The 20,959-nt window shown below is 38.6% G+C and overlaps 1 protein-coding gene across 2 annotated transcripts; it reads right to left on the bottom strand.

Moving 5' to 3' along the window:
* Nucleotides 1-1,754: 1,754 nt before the first annotated feature.
* HACD1 (3-hydroxyacyl-CoA dehydratase 1) lies at nucleotides 1,755-20,182 on the bottom strand. Of its 2 annotated transcripts, none has more exons than XM_058814208.1 (7): nucleotides 19,987-20,182; nucleotides 15,760-15,877; nucleotides 14,527-14,545; nucleotides 14,357-14,445; nucleotides 11,495-11,616; nucleotides 8,820-8,998; nucleotides 1,755-7,335 (listed from the first exon to the last, which is right to left on the bottom strand). In XM_058814208.1, exons 1-7 carry the CDS (start codon nucleotides 20,115-20,117, stop codon nucleotides 7,253-7,255), a joined length of 741 nt encoding a protein of 246 aa, XP_058670191.1. In that variant the 5' UTR covers nucleotides 20,118-20,182; the 3' UTR covers nucleotides 1,755-7,252. The 2 variants fall into 2 exon arrangements, with proteins under 2 accessions (XP_058670191.1, XP_058670199.1); XM_058814216.1 differs by having other exon boundaries at nucleotides 14,357-14,439.
* Between the last annotated feature and the right edge of the window lie 777 nt (nucleotides 20,183-20,959).

Genomic DNA, 20,959 nt, shown 5'->3' with positions numbered 1-20,959 from the left:
TATAATGCAGAGATTGGGAAGTTAAATTAATTGAGACCTGGCACTGATGATCACTGTAAAAAAAAACTCCTTCTGGCAAGAGATTTTTTTATTCTCAGTAATATGATCTCACTTTGAACAAAAACAGAAGTAGTGTTAAATACTTGTTTTCAGTTGGCAGCAAGTGTTGGCTATGAGATCCCCAATACTGTCCCGGTTTATCACGGAGTGAGTCTCAATCTTAATGGTCTTCCCAGACTTAATTTAGAGAATAAAATGTAATTCACTTGTGATGTAACGTAGTGTCTTTGGTAACAAAATTTGTTTCCTTTCTTTATGAGTTGAAGATCTATATTATAATATTTAGCTTCATGCATGATTGATTAAAAGGTTTGCAATGTTACTACACACCCAGGATTTGGGATTCTCTTCCGAGCACAGGAGGATGCTTTGTGTGTGGAGCAGGACACCCATCTGAGTCTTTTCTTGCTTGTCATTTGCAATTTGTTCTATGAAATCTGGAACTGCCACTTAAGGGCAGGCAAAGTGCCATGTGATAAAAGTGGTATGAGCACAAACTACCAAGAGATTATATATGAAAATCAAAGTTGTTCAGTGACGGCAGCATTTCAAGCTAGGAATTTCCAAGCGGCTGTGAGGGATGATCTACCCTGCCTATTTTTAATGGGATGTCTCACTGGGCCTAGATTAATTTCAGAAATTAAAGACACTTACATAGATATGTGAAGGGAGTTTCTACAACTCTGCTGAATTCAAATCAGTATAATGCAATAGTGGTGTACTACTGGAGACTTCCAGGTGTTCTGGAGCGTTCTGCAGGGAGCAGTCCTGGGCACCCTGCAAAGCTGGGAGGAAGTGTGTCACCATGCACAGCAAGCACAGGCTCTCCCCCAGACAGTACTAACAGGAATCCAGAATTACACAGAACAGAATACACCAATGTCTTCATCCCATCACAGTCCTGTGGAGATCAGTGGATGTTCTTCCACTGACTTCTATAGAAATCTGAATTGCTTAACCTTGGTAGAGGACCAGGACACGTAAATCCTGTCCTGTAAATTTAGATCAGAAGACCATTTCTGTGACTTCCCAGATTAGGAGATCTACATCTTCATTATAATACATCTGACTAAGAGGATTTAAGCTTTATATGCAGTTAAGCTCCTTGGGGTTCCAACCACTTGATTCCTAATTCAAAAGAAGTAGGTGCGAATGCTCACAAACTGCTTTCTCATACTGTCATGGCAACGAAATCCTCATAGCTGCAATGTCATTGTTAGTCACATGGCAAAGGACAGACAGAGGATGTTCTCTGCCTCCATCCCTCTCAAAGGTTAATACCACAAAAAAGTCCTGTTCCAAAACACTGAAACATCTACTACTGGAACATCTATTTCAGGATCACTGTAATGCATGTTTTTTCATACATATTGGTATTCTCTTGAATGTCCTGTGTTCTCTGCTCTTCTTTGATAAACCAGTATTATTACTACTCAAACCTACCTGGTTTTTACGGAATATATTTTAAGAAATATGAAAAGACTGTCTGGGTAAGGGTAAATAGGGGACATCAAGATTAATTTGTTACAGGGGACCTCACAATTAATTTGTGAAATAATTCTAAATAAAAAAGTATAGTATTTGTAAACAGTACCAGTTGGTGAAATATGCTGAATGCTTATAAGAACTGACTTCTACATGCTAAAAAAAAAAATAAAAAATCAACTAGAACAAAGTTTAAAATACGTCTTTTAATAGATTATTAATTTCTACAGTGCTACAGAATTAACAGTCACTAAAACAAATATCTGAATATATAGATCAAAAAAATATTATATTTTTTGCAAATAAATAAGTTATTAGAAGTATCATATTGTGTTGCTTTCCTGTCTGTGTAAACTTCTAATGATAACCATTTTAGAAGAAATAACAATATTAAGCAGTTGCAGTGCATTTACATTAAGAAACTTGAAGTACAATTCTATACATATACATTCTACACACTTAGATAAATTTTTCTGCGCTTACACTTTTACAAAGCCATAAACTGAAAGGACATTCAAATACATTCAAGACCAAACAGAGAGAGGCAGGAGAGTATGAATAAAAGGACAGCATGTTTCAGGTGGTACAACATGACACAGAAAGTATTGTACATCACCAGCCACTCCCAGCTGCAGGTGTGAAACTGTCAGCAACTTCCTCGAGAGGGCTGCAGTCACCCAACATTCAGTTCTCTGCAGTTCTCTTGGGACAGCTCTCAGTTCACTTGTCAGATTTGCTATTGTGACCTAACAGCTCTCTCCATCTGGGAAGTCATGGGGATGAATCAGCTGGGGACATCTGCAGAGCTGGCACTCCTCGAGACCCCAGAATGGCACCGGTGGCACCGCGGTGCCCGACACCAACCCGAGAGTGCCACCCACTGTGGAGCTGTGCCCTCCTGGAAGGAGATCACGGAGCTGCCCTTGGCACTCTGAAACCTGCCCTTCAGCAGCCTGGAAAAGCATCCCAGGCAGTAACAATAATGAAACTCATTTGAGCAAGAGAACACAGAGCTCTGCGGAAAAATGGGGAGTTTGTTCTTTAAACAGCCATTGTAACAAACACAGAATGAAACATTTTAATGGGCTACAGGTTATCATCTATAAAAACTGCAGGTTCAGCATGAATTTAAATTGTAAACAGGTAATAAATAATACAGTAAGTCTCAGCACATTTTAAAATATACATTATGAAATAAACTTTGATTTTCAGAAAAGCTTTCACCTTTTTTATTAAAAAAACCCACTTAAAAAATCCTGCATGAAATGCAGCAAGTTTGCCTGCCTGAAAATTTTGATTTATGAGGCCCTACTACCTAGTGCAGAACATTTATTTGTATTAACTTTCCTGTCTTTTTTTTCTTTCTAAGGCAGATTAAGCAAGAGCTTGATTGAAAAACTGTTAACGTCATTTAAACTAATTTGAAATTATAAATTATTGTAACGATTATGAATTGGTTTCATTCTGGTTTATTTAGTAACCATACACATATCCTAATATCCACTGAAGTAAGCTATTGTGAAGACCAAGAGTACAACAATCAGAGCAGTAGCTAGACCTATATTTAAAATGTACCTAGATTTAAAATATTTGCATCTGGTCACAGAACAGGTCTCCATGCATCTCTCTGTTAACTAGACTTGCAATCTATCCATGAACATGAACCTGGCCAAATGTTATGTTCAATGGGGATGGGAAACAGCACCCTGCACCATTTCTCCAAGTCAGTTTATGTTGAACTGAGCTGTTGAGGTTGGTGTGCCATGCCCGTCCTGGCAGACCTGTCCATCTCAAGACACGTAGGCTAACAGATAGCAAAGCAGAGCTGAGTGGAGTGGGAAAGCCTCTCTGTAACACACCCCCTGGGCACAGACATCCTCCAGCTGATCCCCTGAGCTCCCTCAGCAGACAGTAATGACAGCACACTGAGTAATCACAGCTTCCTCTCATCTCACATCCTGCAGGGTGGGAGAAATTACATCTATCAGCTACTGCTCACTATGGCCTCAGTGACCCCTTGCCAGGTAACACAGAAGCTGCAATACCTCAGCACCATGTTCCTTGCTGCTGCCCATGCCCTGAAGCCAGAATCTGACCTCCAAACATTCTGAGCTGAGCTGTGAAACAACCCAGTCTGTCCCAAAACAGCTTTTCATAGTATGTAAGTGCTGGGAAGAACCTCAAGAAATACAGCTGCTTTCAGGTAGTTTATACAAAAGATGGTTTCTGTTTCTACCAATAGTAGGAAAAGTCACCTGATTAAAAGGAATCTCCCTATTTCTATATACTGCTATTCAAAAAGTTTCATAAAGCCATGCTCTATATAAATTCATTTCAGAAGGCCTATATAGAACAAGTAAGAGAATACCTTTATAAAGACAATTTGTTAAAAGACTACATGAAAACATTAGAGATGCTGATGTTTGAATACATTCCTAATCTTACCTAAGCAGGAGGATTTAAACGCTTTAGAAAACTAGAAATATTGCAGAGAGGAAGACAAAAAGACAGATGTAAAAAAGAAGTTGGAAAGAGAGCACCATATGAAAATCATACTTAAGTTTTAATATCCATTTGACAGGTTAATTAAATGTTTCAAGATGGTATATTGAAATTTAAATATAACTACCTAGGATAAAATCCTAGCTCATCTGAAGTCAATAGCAAGAAGATTTTACCTGCAATTCTCACTATGTTTCAGAAGATGTGTTAACAGAACCAGCAACCAGACAAGAGGAAAAGGCCTCAGGCTGTGTCAGGGGAGGCTCAGGTTGGACATCAGGAAGAATTTCTCCATGGAAAGGCTGGTCAGGCATTGGAACTGGCTCCCCAGGGAGGTGGTAGAGTCATCACCCCTGGAAGCATTCAAGAAGCAGCTGGACATGGCACTTAGTGCTATAGTCTAGCTGATGTGATAGTGTTCAAAGGTTGGACTTGGTGACCTTGGAGGTCTTTTCCAACCTTACTGATTATGTGAAAAAGAGGCTTCATGGAAATGTTTCAGTCAAAAAACAGAAGGAAGAAAAGAACATGTTGCTTACTTTTCTTAGGTAAATGTCATGTAAACTAATCTACATGGCAATCTCTCTGGTCAATGAAACATTGAATATGATACTGTGAGTAAATTTTAGCTTTACTTTTGTTAATTCATTATTTAGCAAGACTCTTTCGTGGCTGTAAATCCAGTTTTAAATTGTATCATTACCTTGTACATTGTTGCTTTATGGAAGTGCAACCCAAGATTGTAGCAAACAGTGCTGGTTTTTTTTTTCATTTCATATGTACAAAAGGATATAAAAATAGGTCCTTGATTAACATATAATAATATCCTCGGGCCACAATGAAAACAAATATAATACACTTTTATTGCGCAAGTATTTCCTTTAGTAAGAATACTATCTACACTTATACACTTATCTGATCAAGGATTTCAAATCCAATGCAATTTCAATGAATTTATAGCTATGGTCTTCAGTGAGCTGCTCTGACAGTAAAAAGAGACACAGAACTTAATCTAATCTGAGCTTTTTATATTTCATCACACTCTTCTGTTTGCTAATGGAGATATACTTCCCAAAACTGCCAATATGTTCCTCGTAGTTTATAAAACAGTAAAGAATGTTGGACACATACAACTGCCAGTCTGAACACATAGTAACACAACTATTTTGTGATTCAGTGTTGTAAATGTAATTTATGTTTAAAACTTTTAATCATTTTAGCTGCATATAAAACAGAAGTAGTAAGTTAAATTAGAGCACCTTGTGTGAAATTTAAGGAATATAAAGATTACACCTTTTAAAATTTAAAGAAATACAACTGTTCTGTCTCAAGTACACTATGCACCTGTCAAATAAAATAAACTCATTTCTGTGTAATGAAGACATACATAAATATCACAAATCCAAGGCACAACATGGATTTTAAAAGTCAGGGATATAGCAAATTCTTACTTTTTAAATAAATTACTTAGTACACCTTATTCTGGCATATCTACAAATTTCAAAAAGCTGTATTATCATAGTATCATTGAAGCTAAAAATGGAAACTGCCTATTCAAATATGCAGTTCAATCTCTTGCCAACTTTAACTGAAACCCTTCCAAGACACTGCATGCATTGATAAGCATTGCTGTGTCATTCCATAATTGAACTAATCAGTAGGACCTTTCTTCTGATATTCATTGCCTCTTTCCCTTGTTCCAAATTCATCATAGCTACACCTCCATACTTTTTAAAGTTCTTCCATATTTATCATAGAACAAAGAATTACACATATTAGCAACTCAATCTTTCCGAATTTCCTCTCACTTCCACTAGTTTTGTTATTGTTCTCTGAGCTTTCAGAAGATTATCCAATTCTTCATCCCTGAGGTAGCCAAAACATAAGACTCTACTCCAGAAATTACCTCAGCAACCACAAGTATTCTGATTTACAACTGCCTGATGCAGCTCTTCCACATATGCATACACTTCTTTTGACATCAATGAAGCCAGAAACAAGACGGCTTTGCTGCCTACATTTTGAAGGCTTCATACCACATTACTACATCTCAATCTTCTCTCTCTTACTCAGTATCCAAGTTTCCTCAAATGCATCACCTTTTCTCTGAATCTGCTAGGCTGTTAGATCAAAACCTCCCAATTTGTTGGACCTCTCCCACTCAAGTATCATATAGTATAAAATCACCTCTAACTTCTATCAATATACTGTAGATCCTTCCTGCAGATTATTGAAGACATGAAATAGAATTAGGTCAACCCAGTATAAACAATTAATGGGGAGGGAGCAATTAAAATTTCCCAATGGGATGAATCAAAGCACAATTTATATTTTAGGATGATATTTTAAATATATTTTATCCCACCAAGCTATTGAAAAGAAGTCAAATATCTCACCATAGCTACAGATTTTCAATGCAATACTGATTTTTCTGCATACATACTTTAAATGTAGAATAGGAAACATGCTGACAATCAGCTTTGCTCTGCAAAGGAGTCCCATTCCAGCCACTGATTAGAAAAAGGAAGGCACAACCTGTCTTCTCCTCAGCACAAACTTTTAACCAGTTAATATTATATCTATTACCCTAAGTATCTTTAAAATTACATATTAAAATACAGAGAGGTCTAAATTTGCACTGACAATCAAGAATTCAACTCTTTTCAAAAGTCCTTCTGGAATTCTGCATGTGATACTGTAATTAAAAAAATGTTAAACAACGTGCTACAGTACTTATAATTGGAAAGGTATTACTTAATATAAAGCTTAAATACCATTCAATTCACCTAGTCTATGAAAAACATCATTACCTAATTTACACTCTGATTTCCAGAAGACTCACTTTCAGTACAACTTATCAACTCCTCTTCTGTTCTTGATAATGACTACAGGTCATAACAGAACTTTCAGAACAGAAGGCATAGTAGCTATTATAATTCTTAAAGCTACTCGTCAACCTATTGAAAAAAAGAAAATATTTCTTTGAAGAAATGAACAATTAAAAACCAAAATGAATCTGAGGATGAAAAGGTAGGTCTCAAAATATATTAATTGCAAAAATAATACAATCCACAGGCACAGGCACAGTTGTTTATTCTTGTTCCATGTTTTAAAACTTGGACTCAGAAAAATCAGAGGAAGTTTTGGGTCTTTACCCTCTCTTCTTTTCCTTTCCACTGAAAGCACCATGGTTACACAGCTTGATTCAATCGTCCTTTTCCACAATCACTTCTCCATGAAGCACCCTTCTTCTCTGCCGCAGCATGTGGAAGTACAGTTGTGGAAATACTTGATCAAAGCATAAAAGAAAGCAAATTAGATGGAAAAATTCAACAGATCACATAATGAAAAACCACTATTTTACAGAATGATGAACTGAGTAAAAATTATAGCACACAGTGGTTGAGTTGATTAAGGTGAATAATAACAAGTCATGAATATTGCAGTGATTTAAAAAACAATAATTACTCAAAGCTCATTTATCCCTGAATAAATACCCTGTGTTCAAGGAACTTCACTCCAACAGTTTCCTTGTAGAAACAGGATTTCACCACATTCTGGTAGTGCTTGAAGACTTCAAATCTGTCCTAAGCATTTTTGAAGACTTGGAGGAGGATACAAATTTACCCTATTTGTTCAAGTCTGAAGTAGGGAGATGCCTCTTTGCTGTCCCTCTGCCATCTATTATATTACTGTTCTACTGACAGAGTTGATCCTTACATTTATTGGCTAGAAAACTGGATTTATTCCTGAAGTGTTGTTACATAAACAGATGTAAAACTGTTAGAAAGTTATCACACCTTAGAATATTTTTGTTGACATAAATCTCTCTTGTTAGCCTTCATGACTTATTGGAACCAAAAATTTAACTGCGTGTTCATATTGTAAAAGTCCATATTGAATGCTGCCTTCTCAAATTAATGCCTTTCATGAATGCAGATCACAGACTCTTTAACTTCAGTTTTCCTGCTTTTCAATTTCTCTCTCTAATCTGCTGCCTCAATGTACTTAATATGTATTTTAAAATATTATATATTTTATTATTAATATTATCTAAAATATTACATTTGCCTAGTTTGGTCTAGCCCTATTTGTGGTGGAATATCTGGTACATCAGGGTGTTTTTTCCTTGTCTTCACTGCTTAGGTAGCAGTGGACATAACACTGGAAATGAAAGACAGATAAGTACTCTCTCTGCTTGGCCTCCATGGTTTCTGGCATGCATAAGTACAAGGGCAAACTGATTAAACCAGGCACTGCAGGTGTTCAGAGAGGTTTGGGGGGAGGGGGTGTTATTTCTGTGAAAATGAAATCTTAGAGAATACTGCTTCAAGTTTTTCCTGAGCATGCCTGAATGATGCTTTTTCCAAGGTAAATGGTTATTAGTAGTAAAAAGCCACAGCATATCTCTGGCACAACTTGCAGAACCATTTTAAAGTCATTATTTCAAAGTGGGAGAGGCACTAGAAAGTCCCAATGACACAGTTACAGACATATCTGTGTGTAAGCAGCAACTTTTCTAAGTTCGTCCAAGTCTGAGAAATAATTTTAGCATGTTCATTAAAATTTTTAAGACAGATTATGTTCCTAAGCAGATAACAGGACAGTAAATTTCAGCCTAACCAATTAAAGCACATAAAGCTTGGCACAACAGAAAGCAGGCTCTTACAGTAGAAAGTGTTCAGCAAATTTTAATACAGGCAGTGTTTATAGCATCGCTGAAGATTTATTTTTATGATGTTAAAATGTTTCTACAGTTAACCAGTACTTACATGGCACATAGGAGAACATGACAATAATAAGGAAGTAATAGTAGTCAAAGGAGACGTTGTATTTGTTGGGAAGTCTCAGTGAAAACATTCCTGTTTTCTTCACATAGGGTAAAGCAGCATATATGGTTAGCAGTTCACCTGCAACTCCAGCAGGATACAAAACGATAAAAAAGTTGTATCTGAATTGAAAAATAATAAGAATTAAAAAAAAACCTTGTGAGAAACACTCCGTAAACTTTAAAATTTCACTTCTTATTATTAGTGGCACAGAAATGTATTAAAGTGGTTCCTGCACCAGAATCAGGGATCACATCCTGACTTGACACAAAATATTAGTTTCAGTTACTTTCAGTAGAGTTGCTTAGATTGACAAGAGAATTCCTTAGTGCTTTGTTTAAAAACAGAGAAGTGACAGAATGTTTTTTATCTCTTTCTAATAGAACAACCCTCAAATTTTTAGTCTCCAGTAATGATTTTTTTTAAATGTACTATTCTTAGTCCTGTTGTCACCAACAGGATTCAGACCAGGACTGAATCTCAGATGATCCTACATGTTTTCATCACAGTGCACACACACTGGGTCAGTTGTATGTACTGCAAATTGTTTGAAGATAATGACAATGTTGAATAGCATCAAGAGCCCGTTTTACTCACTACAACATGGGAATACTACATTTACCACTAATGGAAATTGGAATAAAAAGAGAAAAGAAAATTAAAGTGCCAGAAACTTATCAGATCCATTTTAAATTAAAGTGAGATGATGTTCAAATAAAAGGCAAAACATCCAGCTGAAAGAAAATGTGGTTTGAATGCCAAAGGCCACATAGGCAGTGACAGAATGAAAATTGTAATCAATAGGTTATGTGCTGTCCTTTCACACAGTGCACCATGGATATGCAGGTTCTCCTATTGAACAATTCTCCAGTTCATATTGGGAACAGCAATGAGAGCTGTCACACGGAGAGAAAGTTCACAATGTGAACTCCCTGATCAAAAGAAATGAGATCCAAACAAGCAGCAGCTAAGCATGAAATCCTCCTAGAAGCAGAAGGGCTTAGAAGACTCACAGATGAGGGGAATCACAGAATAGTTCAGGTTGGAAGGGACCACAATGAGTCACCTGGTTCAGTCTCCCCACTCAAGCAGGGTTATCCTAAGGCACATGGAACAGGACTATGTCCAGATGGGTTTTGAATATCTCCAGTGAGGGAGACACTGGATTTTCTCTCTGGACAATCTGTTCCAGAGCTCAGTCACCTGCACAGTAAAGAAGTTCTTCCTCATGTTCAGGTGGCACTTCCTGTGCATCAGTTTCTGCCCTTTGCCTCCTGTCCTATTGCTTGGCAGCACCAAGAAGAATGCAGATTAGATAAGAAGGAAATAATACCTTACATATTGTTTGTCTCTATGCAGTTATAAGCTAAAGATCAGAAATTCCATCTCTCTGATACTGAATTCATACTGAATTCACGCCCAGTTGTGCTGCTTGTTTATCCATAAATCTTGAAGGGATATTTTAGACTTTATGAAAAAATAATATATTTTCAAATGTTTTATTTATATTAATATTTCACCATATGTCTTTTCAGTGAGAATGTTGGTTTCCCCTACTGTCTATATTATGGAAACAAAATTCTGTTATTCAAGGCACACTGACCTGATGGTAAAAATTATCATCTGTCAATGTAATTTGTTCTGAATGCATTTCTCTTTCTGAAGTCTGTATTAAAAAAAATTTCTAATGATAGCCAATCTGACTATCTCTAAGTTTGTAATTTAGTGCTTAAACAAGTCTCTCACTTAGGCACTAGCAAAAAAGAAATGTTTTATAAGAATGGACATAAATATCAGACATATCAAAGAAGCACACTAGAAGCATCAAACCTGTATTATCTATAAAACAAAAATAAAGGAAAATAACAAACAAACTCTTTTAAATAGGAGTCATCTGTACTGAATGTAGCTTAGATATTCTTCTTCTAACATAACAAGCCTGCCTTACATGTATTTTTCAAATAATGACTACATAGAATACTATTCCAGTCAAGTCTCCTGATAAACACACACAGTCTGTGTAGTGTATGTGATCTAGTGGCCAATCTGAAGAATGATTCAAAATCAAGACAGTTTTGATTTGGAACTCAATTTTTTGTGGCCTAAACTAAGTCAGTATTTAACTTCACTACATAGATATAATCTTACAAAAACTCTGATAGAGCAGAACTTCTTATAAAGTAATAATACAGACTGAGTGACAACAACTCCCACATTTTCAGAAAACTAACATCCACAAAGATTAGCACAGGTGTGTTGTTTTGGGCACTGTATTCAAAGCATCGTAAACAGTCATACTGCAAATTAAAAGAGGAGATAAAATTAAAAGATAGAGAAAAATATTAGAGTAAATGAAAAAGAAATTAGAGTAAGTGAAAGCAGAGTTCAAACTGTGAGACATAGAAAGCAAAGAAAAAACCATACTCCAAAAACCTCAGCTAAAATGTTTTTAACATATTAAACCAAGCAGCAATGATCCCAAGTACAGAAAGCAACTGACTTGCACTTTGCTGACACATAACCAAAGCTCAAACATCTGCTCTCCTGTGTGTTAGTTCAGCATGCGTGAAACCAACATGCACAGAACCATGAGAAACTCGAGTGCAAGACATCTCCACCTGGCCCATTTAATGAAGTATGGCAAATGGTTGAGCAGGTTGAATGTGTAGAAGGAATATCGAGTAATCTCTGTCACAGTCCATACCACCAGAAAAAGAATAACGCTCTCCTCATTCTGGATCTGCAGAAGTATAAAGAACCAACATTTTCTTCATTCTTAGGCTTCTTTTCTGTGCAAACTGCAACAGACTTCTCTTTAAGATATATAGAACAGAACTAGTACCTTGTAAAGAAGAACAATTTTGGCACAAAAGTGATATGCTGAAACCATGACCATGTACAGTTCATTATCATATGTGATTACTAACAAACAGACATTTGTCAAATTGAGCAATCTTCCTCCATTATGCAAATATCAAAATATAAAACCCTATAATTATGCTTATTCTTCCTCGGTGTTTTCTACCTACATTCCACTAGACTACCTAACTATCCCCCTTCTATTTGTGGTTTATCTACTTGTTCATGTTTTTCCTCCTCAAAACAGCAAGAACAACAAAATGCTACAGAAGGTATGTTCTTCTCATAATCACTTTTTAATTCTGCATTTCACTACTCCATTTCCTAGATTTTCTCTTACTTTCTATCTTGCTTCCTCTTCGATATATAATGCACATCTCCATGAAGCTTTAGACAAAAGGAATTGCTTTATATAACCTACTAACTGGAACTTGGTCACAGAAGATCAAGCTTGGCAGACTTCAGGGAGCTCCAAGATAGTTGAGGAGCTGGAGCACAGATGGCTCACTAAATGAAGAGTAGTTGGTAGACCAGGAGCTCTGGGTAAACTCACTCAACAATCCCATGTAAGATTTAAGTTCTGAGTCATTAAACTGCCTCATCAGTAAGTAGCACATTTCTGCTGTTTCAAAACACCAGGTCTTTTTCACTCTGAGTGAACAAATAAACAAAAGTCCCCAAATACAAAGAAGGCACCTGGGGATCTATTACAAACACTACCTTCTGTGAGGAAAAATTACACACAAGTAATTTTCTTTCCTTTAAGAGGGGAGGAATTTTGTAACACACTTCTATGCCTGAAGGATGAAAAGCCCCAGGGACGTCTGTGAAATAGAATAAAGCAACTCAAGTTTTGTTAAAAAAATAAAAAAGGGAAATTATTTTTCAAAATAAAATGCAACTTGGTGACAAACCTTAATATATCTCCAAGATGCTGAAAATCCACAACTCTGACAAAAGTCAAAAAGAATTATAAGTGCTAATAAAATCACACCCTCAATGTGTCAGTCACAGAAGGTGCAATTTTAGCAGAAGGATCTCACCAACATCATAAAGAAAATGGTGACATAAAAATAGCACCAAAATCACAAACAAATAGCAGCAACTGAAGTGCAAAGACACCTAAACAAATATGCAAAGGTAAAGACAGAATTAGGCTGTTCTTTGCCTCATGCAATTAGAGACAAACATTGATAACTCAAACTTGGATTCATGTCACAGGGCTAAATCCAAGCAGAAGAGCTTTAAATAAGTATGCAGAGAATTCCTATCTGCTGCCTTGCAAATCTGCAGTCAAGTGGGGAGGTCTGGCTCTGGCTATTATCACTGACGTGCCTCTCACCACCTAGAGTGACCCTGAACATTCATGCCTGCTAAGCAATAACAGCATGAAATACAATCAGACATACATTCAAATGCATTTCTTCTTGGACACAGCTTGGCCTACAGTAGTGTAGATAGAGGAAATAAAAGAAATTGCTGGATAGGCTTAAGATTTAGTCTACTGCAGATAATAAAAAAGGCAAAATGCAGTGCTATAATCCAGCTCATGTGTAGATATTCAATATAAGAATCTTGTTAATCTTTGAGACATTTTGCCTTACAGAAAAATATAAAAAGTTAGCTTACAAAAAAAAAAAAAACCTAAACCAAACTAAAACAAAACCAAAAAAACTCCAAATAAAACCTAAAAACAAACAACAACAAGAAAAAAGAAGAACAAAAAAATTAACCCTATGAAAACCCTATTTACTTTATTCCATGTCAAAGGAAAAGATGCAGTGTAGAAAACAAGTCCTCTTGTGAAATGAAATGAAGATTTGATAACTGAGGCAGGTGCTAGGATGATTCATCTGCAGAAAGGCCTATGCCATCTGCTGGTGAGATAGTTTAATGGCTCAGCTTTTCAAGTTCTGAAGAAATTCAGGAGCTCAAACTCTATCACTTAATTTTTTATATGCCTTTCATAGAAAGCACAACTCAGAAATTGAACCTGATGTCCTTACCTACTAGTTGTGAACTGCTTGCTTCATTCTCCTAATGGATCACTAACCTTACAACAGCCACCCAAAGCCAGGCAAATAACTATTGTCATTTACACAGGTCCTTAGGTGCCATTGTGACACACTAGATGCCATCAAATTAACAATCTTAACAGATTACCGTAACATTAAAATTTTGAGAAGGCTTCTAAAAATAATAGCAAAATCGCTACCATGTTTATCCATGTGAATTCAAGACATAGATTTAAAAACATGAATTTACCTTTTATTTAGATTAATTCAGCAAGTGCTAATTAAAATTTCTGAAAGGGAACTGTTAACACTAGGGTAGTTTTGCTTGTAAATAACAGGAGTAGTCATTGATTTCATTTAGGCAGACCACAGAGGGCACGATGCTGAAAACACGGATGATTCACAGCTACGACCCAGACTCCGTCTCCTGGCAAGAATCACACAAATTCTATTTTGCAACCCTAACTTCCAAAATTGCACTCAAATATGTAAGCATTCTCTACAGGAACAGAATTAATTTTTAGCTTGGTCTTCCTTGTGAAATGATAACTGTAGTAATAGCTTCTCCTTAAAAGCAATCAAAACATAATTTGCTCAGACACATACCTGTTTGATACTGTGTGCAATGAACCACACTATGAAGATTCTGGAACTCACTTGGACCCCAGTCACAAGCACAGATGTGCGAACTATTCCTTAAAAAGAGAAACATGTTATCTCTGCTCCACAGTTCATGTTTTAACTAGCTACAGGAGAAACTAAAACAAAGAACTCACCAACTGCACAGTGGATTACCTGTAAATAAAAATGTCAGAGGTTACTGATGTGTGGCATCAGTTACTAGCTACCCTATAAACATGGCCTTTTGACATTAATATAAACCTAGGCTCAATTCTGGATTTTGTCTCCCACTAACAGTCTTAAAAAGAAATACATGGCAGAGCCCTGGCAATCAGTGTTGGGATGGTCTCATCTGAGCTGTGCAAATACATGAACGACATTTGTTTTTCAATTTAATTGTAAATATTAGAGATTTATATACTTACAAAGCATTTTTTTCAACTAGTAAGCTTCTCTTCCTTTACCTTACTCAAAGAACAATTTTACAGGACAGTGTAGAGGAAGTCACATAAGGAATGCTAACCACACAGCAATTTTAAAATGTTCTACATTTATTACAGATTATTAACATTAATATACTTTTGTCAATGACAGCTATGAAGCTTGAGATACAATGTATTTTCTGGTCAGTAATGTTTAGCAAATGAAGAGCTTTTCATAATTTTGGCAGGTTTGAATAGAATTACAGTGAAAGTTTAACAGCACAAAAGCTTATATGCAGCTGATGACATGATTTTAACAGTTGTTTGAATTAGAATGTTGTAGGCAGACTGAGGAAAAAAAATTAAAATGTAGACAGACATTCTTTGCTGTGCCTGGGAAAGAACTGCAAGTGCTCCATAAACCCAGCAATAAAGCTTCATTCCACAGATGTACCAGAACTGAGACCAGTAGTGTACAGTTTGTAAAAGTATTACTTAAAGAATACTTTGCAAATCTTGCACAGACCCTGTAGCAATGGGTTATACGGGATGTGTGAATCCCATCTTTAAATAAGTAGAAGCAGGAAAGGCACAGAAGGATAGTAAGTCCAGTATAAAGAGTATATTCTTTATATATACTCAGTCTCTGAGATGGTGATATCTACTACATTAGAGGGCTTATCTGCTGGCTGTAATGCCTTCAAGATTTTGCCTTTTGCATTAAAGACTCTCAAATCAAAGCAGTTCCCAGGCACTGACTTAAAGAAATATTAGAATTAAGTCTGAAAAACACATGCTGATTTGTTTCAAGTAATCACCTTGTCCCACCCCCAAAACTTCATTAAATAATAAAGTAAAAAGGACTTCTAGAACTGATATAATATTCTTATCTTAAATTCAGGATAATAATGTGTTTTGCCTATGATATGCAGCATCCAGTAAAGCAAACTAATGTATAAAATTTACCTCAAGCAAAGCAAATGTCTGGAAAAATTTAAGCGTCTTTTGAACGCTTCTGAATAAGCCTCTATGTGTTCCTTTCTGTATATAAAACCGCACCATGGCAATACCTAATACCAGCCACCTATAAAAGAAAGAGAATGGATACATTTCAAATTAGAATTCTAAAAATATCCATCCATCGTAAATAATTTAGTAGAGTATTTTTCTTCCCAGGTTAACTTTGATTCTTCACTTGTCGGTGTTCTTAGTTCATCAAAAATATATTTAGACACAAATAGTATATAATATTATGTAAACATTACACTCATCTCTTTACTTGGGAAATAATGGAGAATAATTTGCTGCCTTCCAAGGATTGACTAAATTGAGGGAATCCCCCAAAACCACCCATCCATCAGACTTTTCTCCAGCACTGACTACATATTTTTATGTAAATGTTTATGTATCTATTAAATCCTCATCCATCTTGACTATTAAATACTGTTATTTGAAACCACATGGTGAGCTTGGCCCTGAAGTCACTGTTTGAGTCGCAAGTTTGTCAAAGTAAAGGACTGGAATTTATGCATGTCAGTTTTACATTTTTCATGTCCTCTCAACTCACTGATTTCAGGACTGACTAGTGATTTTAATGCTCCTGTTTGTGATTGTCCAAACAAAACTACCACTATAATTATGTTTTCCAAAGTGTTGAGAAGTGTTTTAAAAGTTGACTTAAAAATCAGACTCCAAAGTGCTGAAAGATGGATGTTCTATGCTCCTGACCTCAAGAAACATATTTAACTAGCACATTTGAGGGTGTTGGATAAATTTATTTTGTTTTTTTTAGGAAATTGAAAAATGATGCCAACTAATAACCCTTCCAATGTAAAGAAAGATAAAGTAACAGTATCTTTTAATCATAGTAGAATTTGACATAAAATTTAAATTGAGATTTAGAATGGAAATTGAGATTAAAAAAATAAACATCTAAATTGTGGGTTGATCACATGCACAGACTCTGTAAAATAATCCAAGGCATGAAGAATTCCTTCCATGTAATAAACCCCTTTTTATATAATAAGGATTTTCTAAACAGTGTACTATATTTTCCTTAATCATGGGATTGATTGGGTAGGAATGGGCCTTAGAGATCATCTAGTTCCAACCCCCTCTGCCATAAGCAGGGACACCTTCCACTAGACAAGGTCACTCAGGGCCCCGTCCAACCTGGCTTTGAACACTTCCAGGAATGGGGCATACAGGAGTTCTTTGGGAAACCTCTGCAAGTGCCTCACTACCCTCTGAGTAAAGAATTTCTTCCCAATATCTAATCTAAACCTGTCTTCTTTCAGTTCAAACCCATTATACCTTATTCTAGTGATAGTCTCTATCACTACAGGCGCTTGTGAAAAGTCCCTCTCCAGCTCTCTTGTGGGCTCCCTTCAGGAACTGAAATTATGTCACCCTGGAGAAATTATGTCTTCCATTCTCCAGACTGAAAAACCCAACTCTCTCAGCCTTTCAGACCTGCACTTTGTTCTTAAAACATCACATTAGCAAGAAGACTGAAAACTTCAGGTTTCAATCAAAAAAACTAAGAAAGTACAAAAATTCTTTAACATAGACATAGGCATAGCAAGAGCTATGGATGGCTATTTGGAGAGGTAAAAATAAAAATCAAAAATGACAAAAATTTTAGTTTAACGTCTTCTCTGAAATTGCTGGGAACAATTACTCAGTCCTTTCACTCTCCACAAAGCCATGGCAAGTATATTCTGCAGCAACAAGAGCTCTGGCTAAGGAAGGGCCCAAGTGACAAAGCAGAAGGCCTTCAGAAATACTCAGAGACAGGTTCAGAGAGATTACAAACATCAGAGAAATATTTACATAAACATTTGGACAAATATTTAACTCATCCTCCTGCAGTCCTCCCTGAGCATAAGGTATAGGCTAGCACTGAAAACAGGGTACCTGGACATAGCAATGTTTGGTCAGACCCCCTGTGCCTGGATCCTGACAGCTCCTGGCTCACCTCGCATGGCACGGACGTCAGTGCCAGCCCCTCTGCAGCTCCCTAGCACGGCGGCCTCTGCTATGCAGCCACTTGGTGTGCCCTATTCCAGCACTTCATGACAGCATTTCAAACTCACATAGAGCTAGTCAGGCTTCCCCACACAGCAGGAATGATTGCCCTCTTTGATCCCTTCTACTTTAAGCCCATGAATCTGATCTGTCAGCGCTCCAAAATTTTCCCCTGCAAGTGTTACTTAGATTTTATAACAGATTTTAAATATGAGTGCATTTATTTCAGATTGTCTCCAACCACTGTGGAAACAAAGAATTACTGGAATATGACTGGAAGTCTTTCACAGTGGAGCTGCTCCTTTTTACAGTGAGGTATTTGACAAGAGGAAGGTGATGCTGAGTTTACATCCAGCTGGCAGCACAAATGTGGCAGCAACAGCTCTGTATGTGACTTAGACTGAGAAGTCATAATATATTTAACCTAACAAGGCATTTTCTGCATATCATTCCACAACCAAAGCATAAGCATTGCAGAGAGAAGTAATCTTGGACTACACTCAGAATCAAAGATAGCAAGTGTATTTTTCTTAAAGGATTTTTTTATGTGGACATAAATTTCTGTAGATAGATTTATTCAGCTGTCGATGGCTTTGACTTTGGATCTCAGGAAAGTCCTCATACTGATTATTACAAATCACCAGGAAATGGAAAACAGCTTCTGTAATAAAGGAAGCATCTCCAGTTGGGACTTTCAGCAAAACTGAGTATTGATCTGTCATTTTAGTCCCTTAAATCTGTTTAGAAACAAAGATAAGCTGCAGGTTTTTTTATTAGAATGGTTGTTCACATGTAGTTAAGCATTAGTTTGCTAAAACTTCAGAAACATTTTGATATATTGCACTACCACCTGGACAACTGGAGAAATATACTGTTCTGGTTAAATATTTATCCTGTGTAGTGTCTCTGTTAAGTATACCTGTATTTCAAATATGTATTTTTCTCTTAAATTGTACCCATAAATAATTATAAGATTTATTCCTACCTCTTTTTTTCTGTTTCCACATAAAAAATCCAATTTTGTGTGCCATAATTTCTTTTGATATTAATGGAAAATGAGAGAGAAGGAAGTGGGAGATATTGATGCAGCACCTAAGGTCAAAACTAATATGGTTCGATAATCTTTTAGAGACATATAAAAGTCAGTGGCAAGAGTCAGTGTTCATTAGCAAATTCACACATGGAGCACAAGACTGGTAATTCAATGAGGTAACATTAACCTCACGTAAAAGCACTTTTCAAAAAGTGCTGCAGTAATATATGAACAGACTTTAATAAATAATCAAGATTCACAGTTGCTAGTGAGACGAAAGCCATTACGATCACATTCCTGACTTTCTCCAGCAGTGCTTGAGCTCCTGCCTCAACTGCGGCGTGTTAGTTTTACTCTACGGGATTCAAAGGGCAGTGAGACCACCCATTAGTAACCAAAGGAAAACTGTTCTCATGATGAATATCACACTAGAAGTTGTAATTTTTTTCATTCTTAGCTTTCTTTTAAACACGTGGAAATGGATAGGTTGAGGTTTTTTCCCCCAGGAGTTAGTGAACAGTGAAAATCTTCAAGAAGTGAGAATATGTGCTTCGAGAATTAACAACATAAACCTGACTGCCCTTATGATCTGTTATTCAAGATAAATACCCTCTTTCCTCACAGCAACGCCTCGCAGCACGGAGCACAGGCTCAAAGGAACCTCCAGGGCTACTGTTCTGCGTGCCCCGGTCCCCGCTCATCGCTCCTGCCCGCGGGCCGGGCTGGCTCTGGACAGCTCTGCCCGCCGGGAGCCGGGGCGGGCTCTGCTCGCTCACAGCCCGGGCGCACCGACCGCCCCATACGGGACCCCGGCCCCGGGGCCCCCGGGCACTGCGGAGCGCTGCCGGCTCCCCGCGGGCGCCCAGCAGCCCCGTCCGCATCCGGGAGGCCGCGCCGCGGGACGCGGCTCCCCCGCCCGGCATGCCGGTCCCGGCTATACTTAACCTCCGCGGCGGGCGCGGGGTGACGCGCCGGCGGCCGGCAGCGCTGCACCGTATTAGGCAATGCTCGGCAGGCGAGGGGAGCCCCGCTGCCGGCGGCTCCCCCGCGTCCCGGCTCTCCCGCCCGGCCCCGCCGGGCCCCCGCCTCGCCCCGGCCGCGCCGCCCCCGCTCCGCCGCCCGCGCCCGCTCACCCCGCGGTCATGGCGACGTTGTAGAAGATGAGCCATGTCGTGGCCAGGACGCCCAGCTTCTTCTTCTTCTTGCCGTTCTCCTTCTCCTCCACGGCGCCGTTGCCGCCTCCGTCCTCCTCGCTGGACGCCATGGTTCCCCGGCCGGGAGCGCGGGGAGGAGGGGCTCCCTCCGCGGCGGGGCTGGGGCCGCGCTGACAGCCGGACCGGGCGCTGTCTCTCACCCCATCTGTCTTCCCCGAGGGCCGCCGCCGCCGCCAGCGGCTCACATGGCCCTGCGCGCTCCTCCCTCCGCGCCGCGGGTCTCCCCGGCTCAGCCGGAGCCTGCGGGGGCGGGTGAGCCCCCATCGCGGGGAGATCCTGGTGGGACGGTACCTGGCGTCAGGCAGCAGCAGTGGGCACAGCCACCTCAGAAAAGGTGACAGAAAATAGCGCAGTTCTTGGAAACACAGAAATAGGTGTCTGAGACTGGGAACACCTGGGAGTCTGGCCAGGGACCGACTGGTGGGAATATGCCCACCAGTTTGGCCCCCACCTCAGAGGCCAAACAGCCACCTGCCGGGGTGACCAGGGTGACAGTCTCCCCGGGTCTCCATAAATACCACCCTCAATACATGAGGAAGACTAAGGCTCCCACCTGAGAAGGGGAAATTTATTCCAAGAGCACCCAGGGCTCTTCTGAAGAGCACGCAGGTGGCAGACTGAAGGATGAGATTTGAGTATGCAGGTTACCTTGTAAATGTCTGCTCTCTGTGCAAGTGCAAAGGGAAGCTAAGCCAGCACAGGTAGCATTGCTGGGACTGGCTCTGAAAGGGGGACAGCCTTAGCCTGACTTGTGACATGATGCTTCAAAAATGTGGGCTGCATCCACTATCCTGACAGCTGGCCATGTCTCTGCTAGCTTGGGGATGCAGGCTCCTCATTTCCACAGCTCAGCATGGTGACCATGACCTCTCAGCCCAAATACCTCAGGCTT

This window comes from Ammospiza caudacuta, chromosome 1 (genome assembly GCF_027887145.1).
Source record: "Ammospiza caudacuta isolate bAmmCau1 chromosome 1, bAmmCau1.pri, whole genome shotgun sequence".
Lineage (NCBI taxonomy): Eukaryota > Metazoa > Chordata > Aves > Passeriformes > Passerellidae > Ammospiza > Ammospiza caudacuta.
Note: the sequence above shows the minus strand (reverse complement) of the source record. Positions and strands in the feature narration are given on the sequence as shown.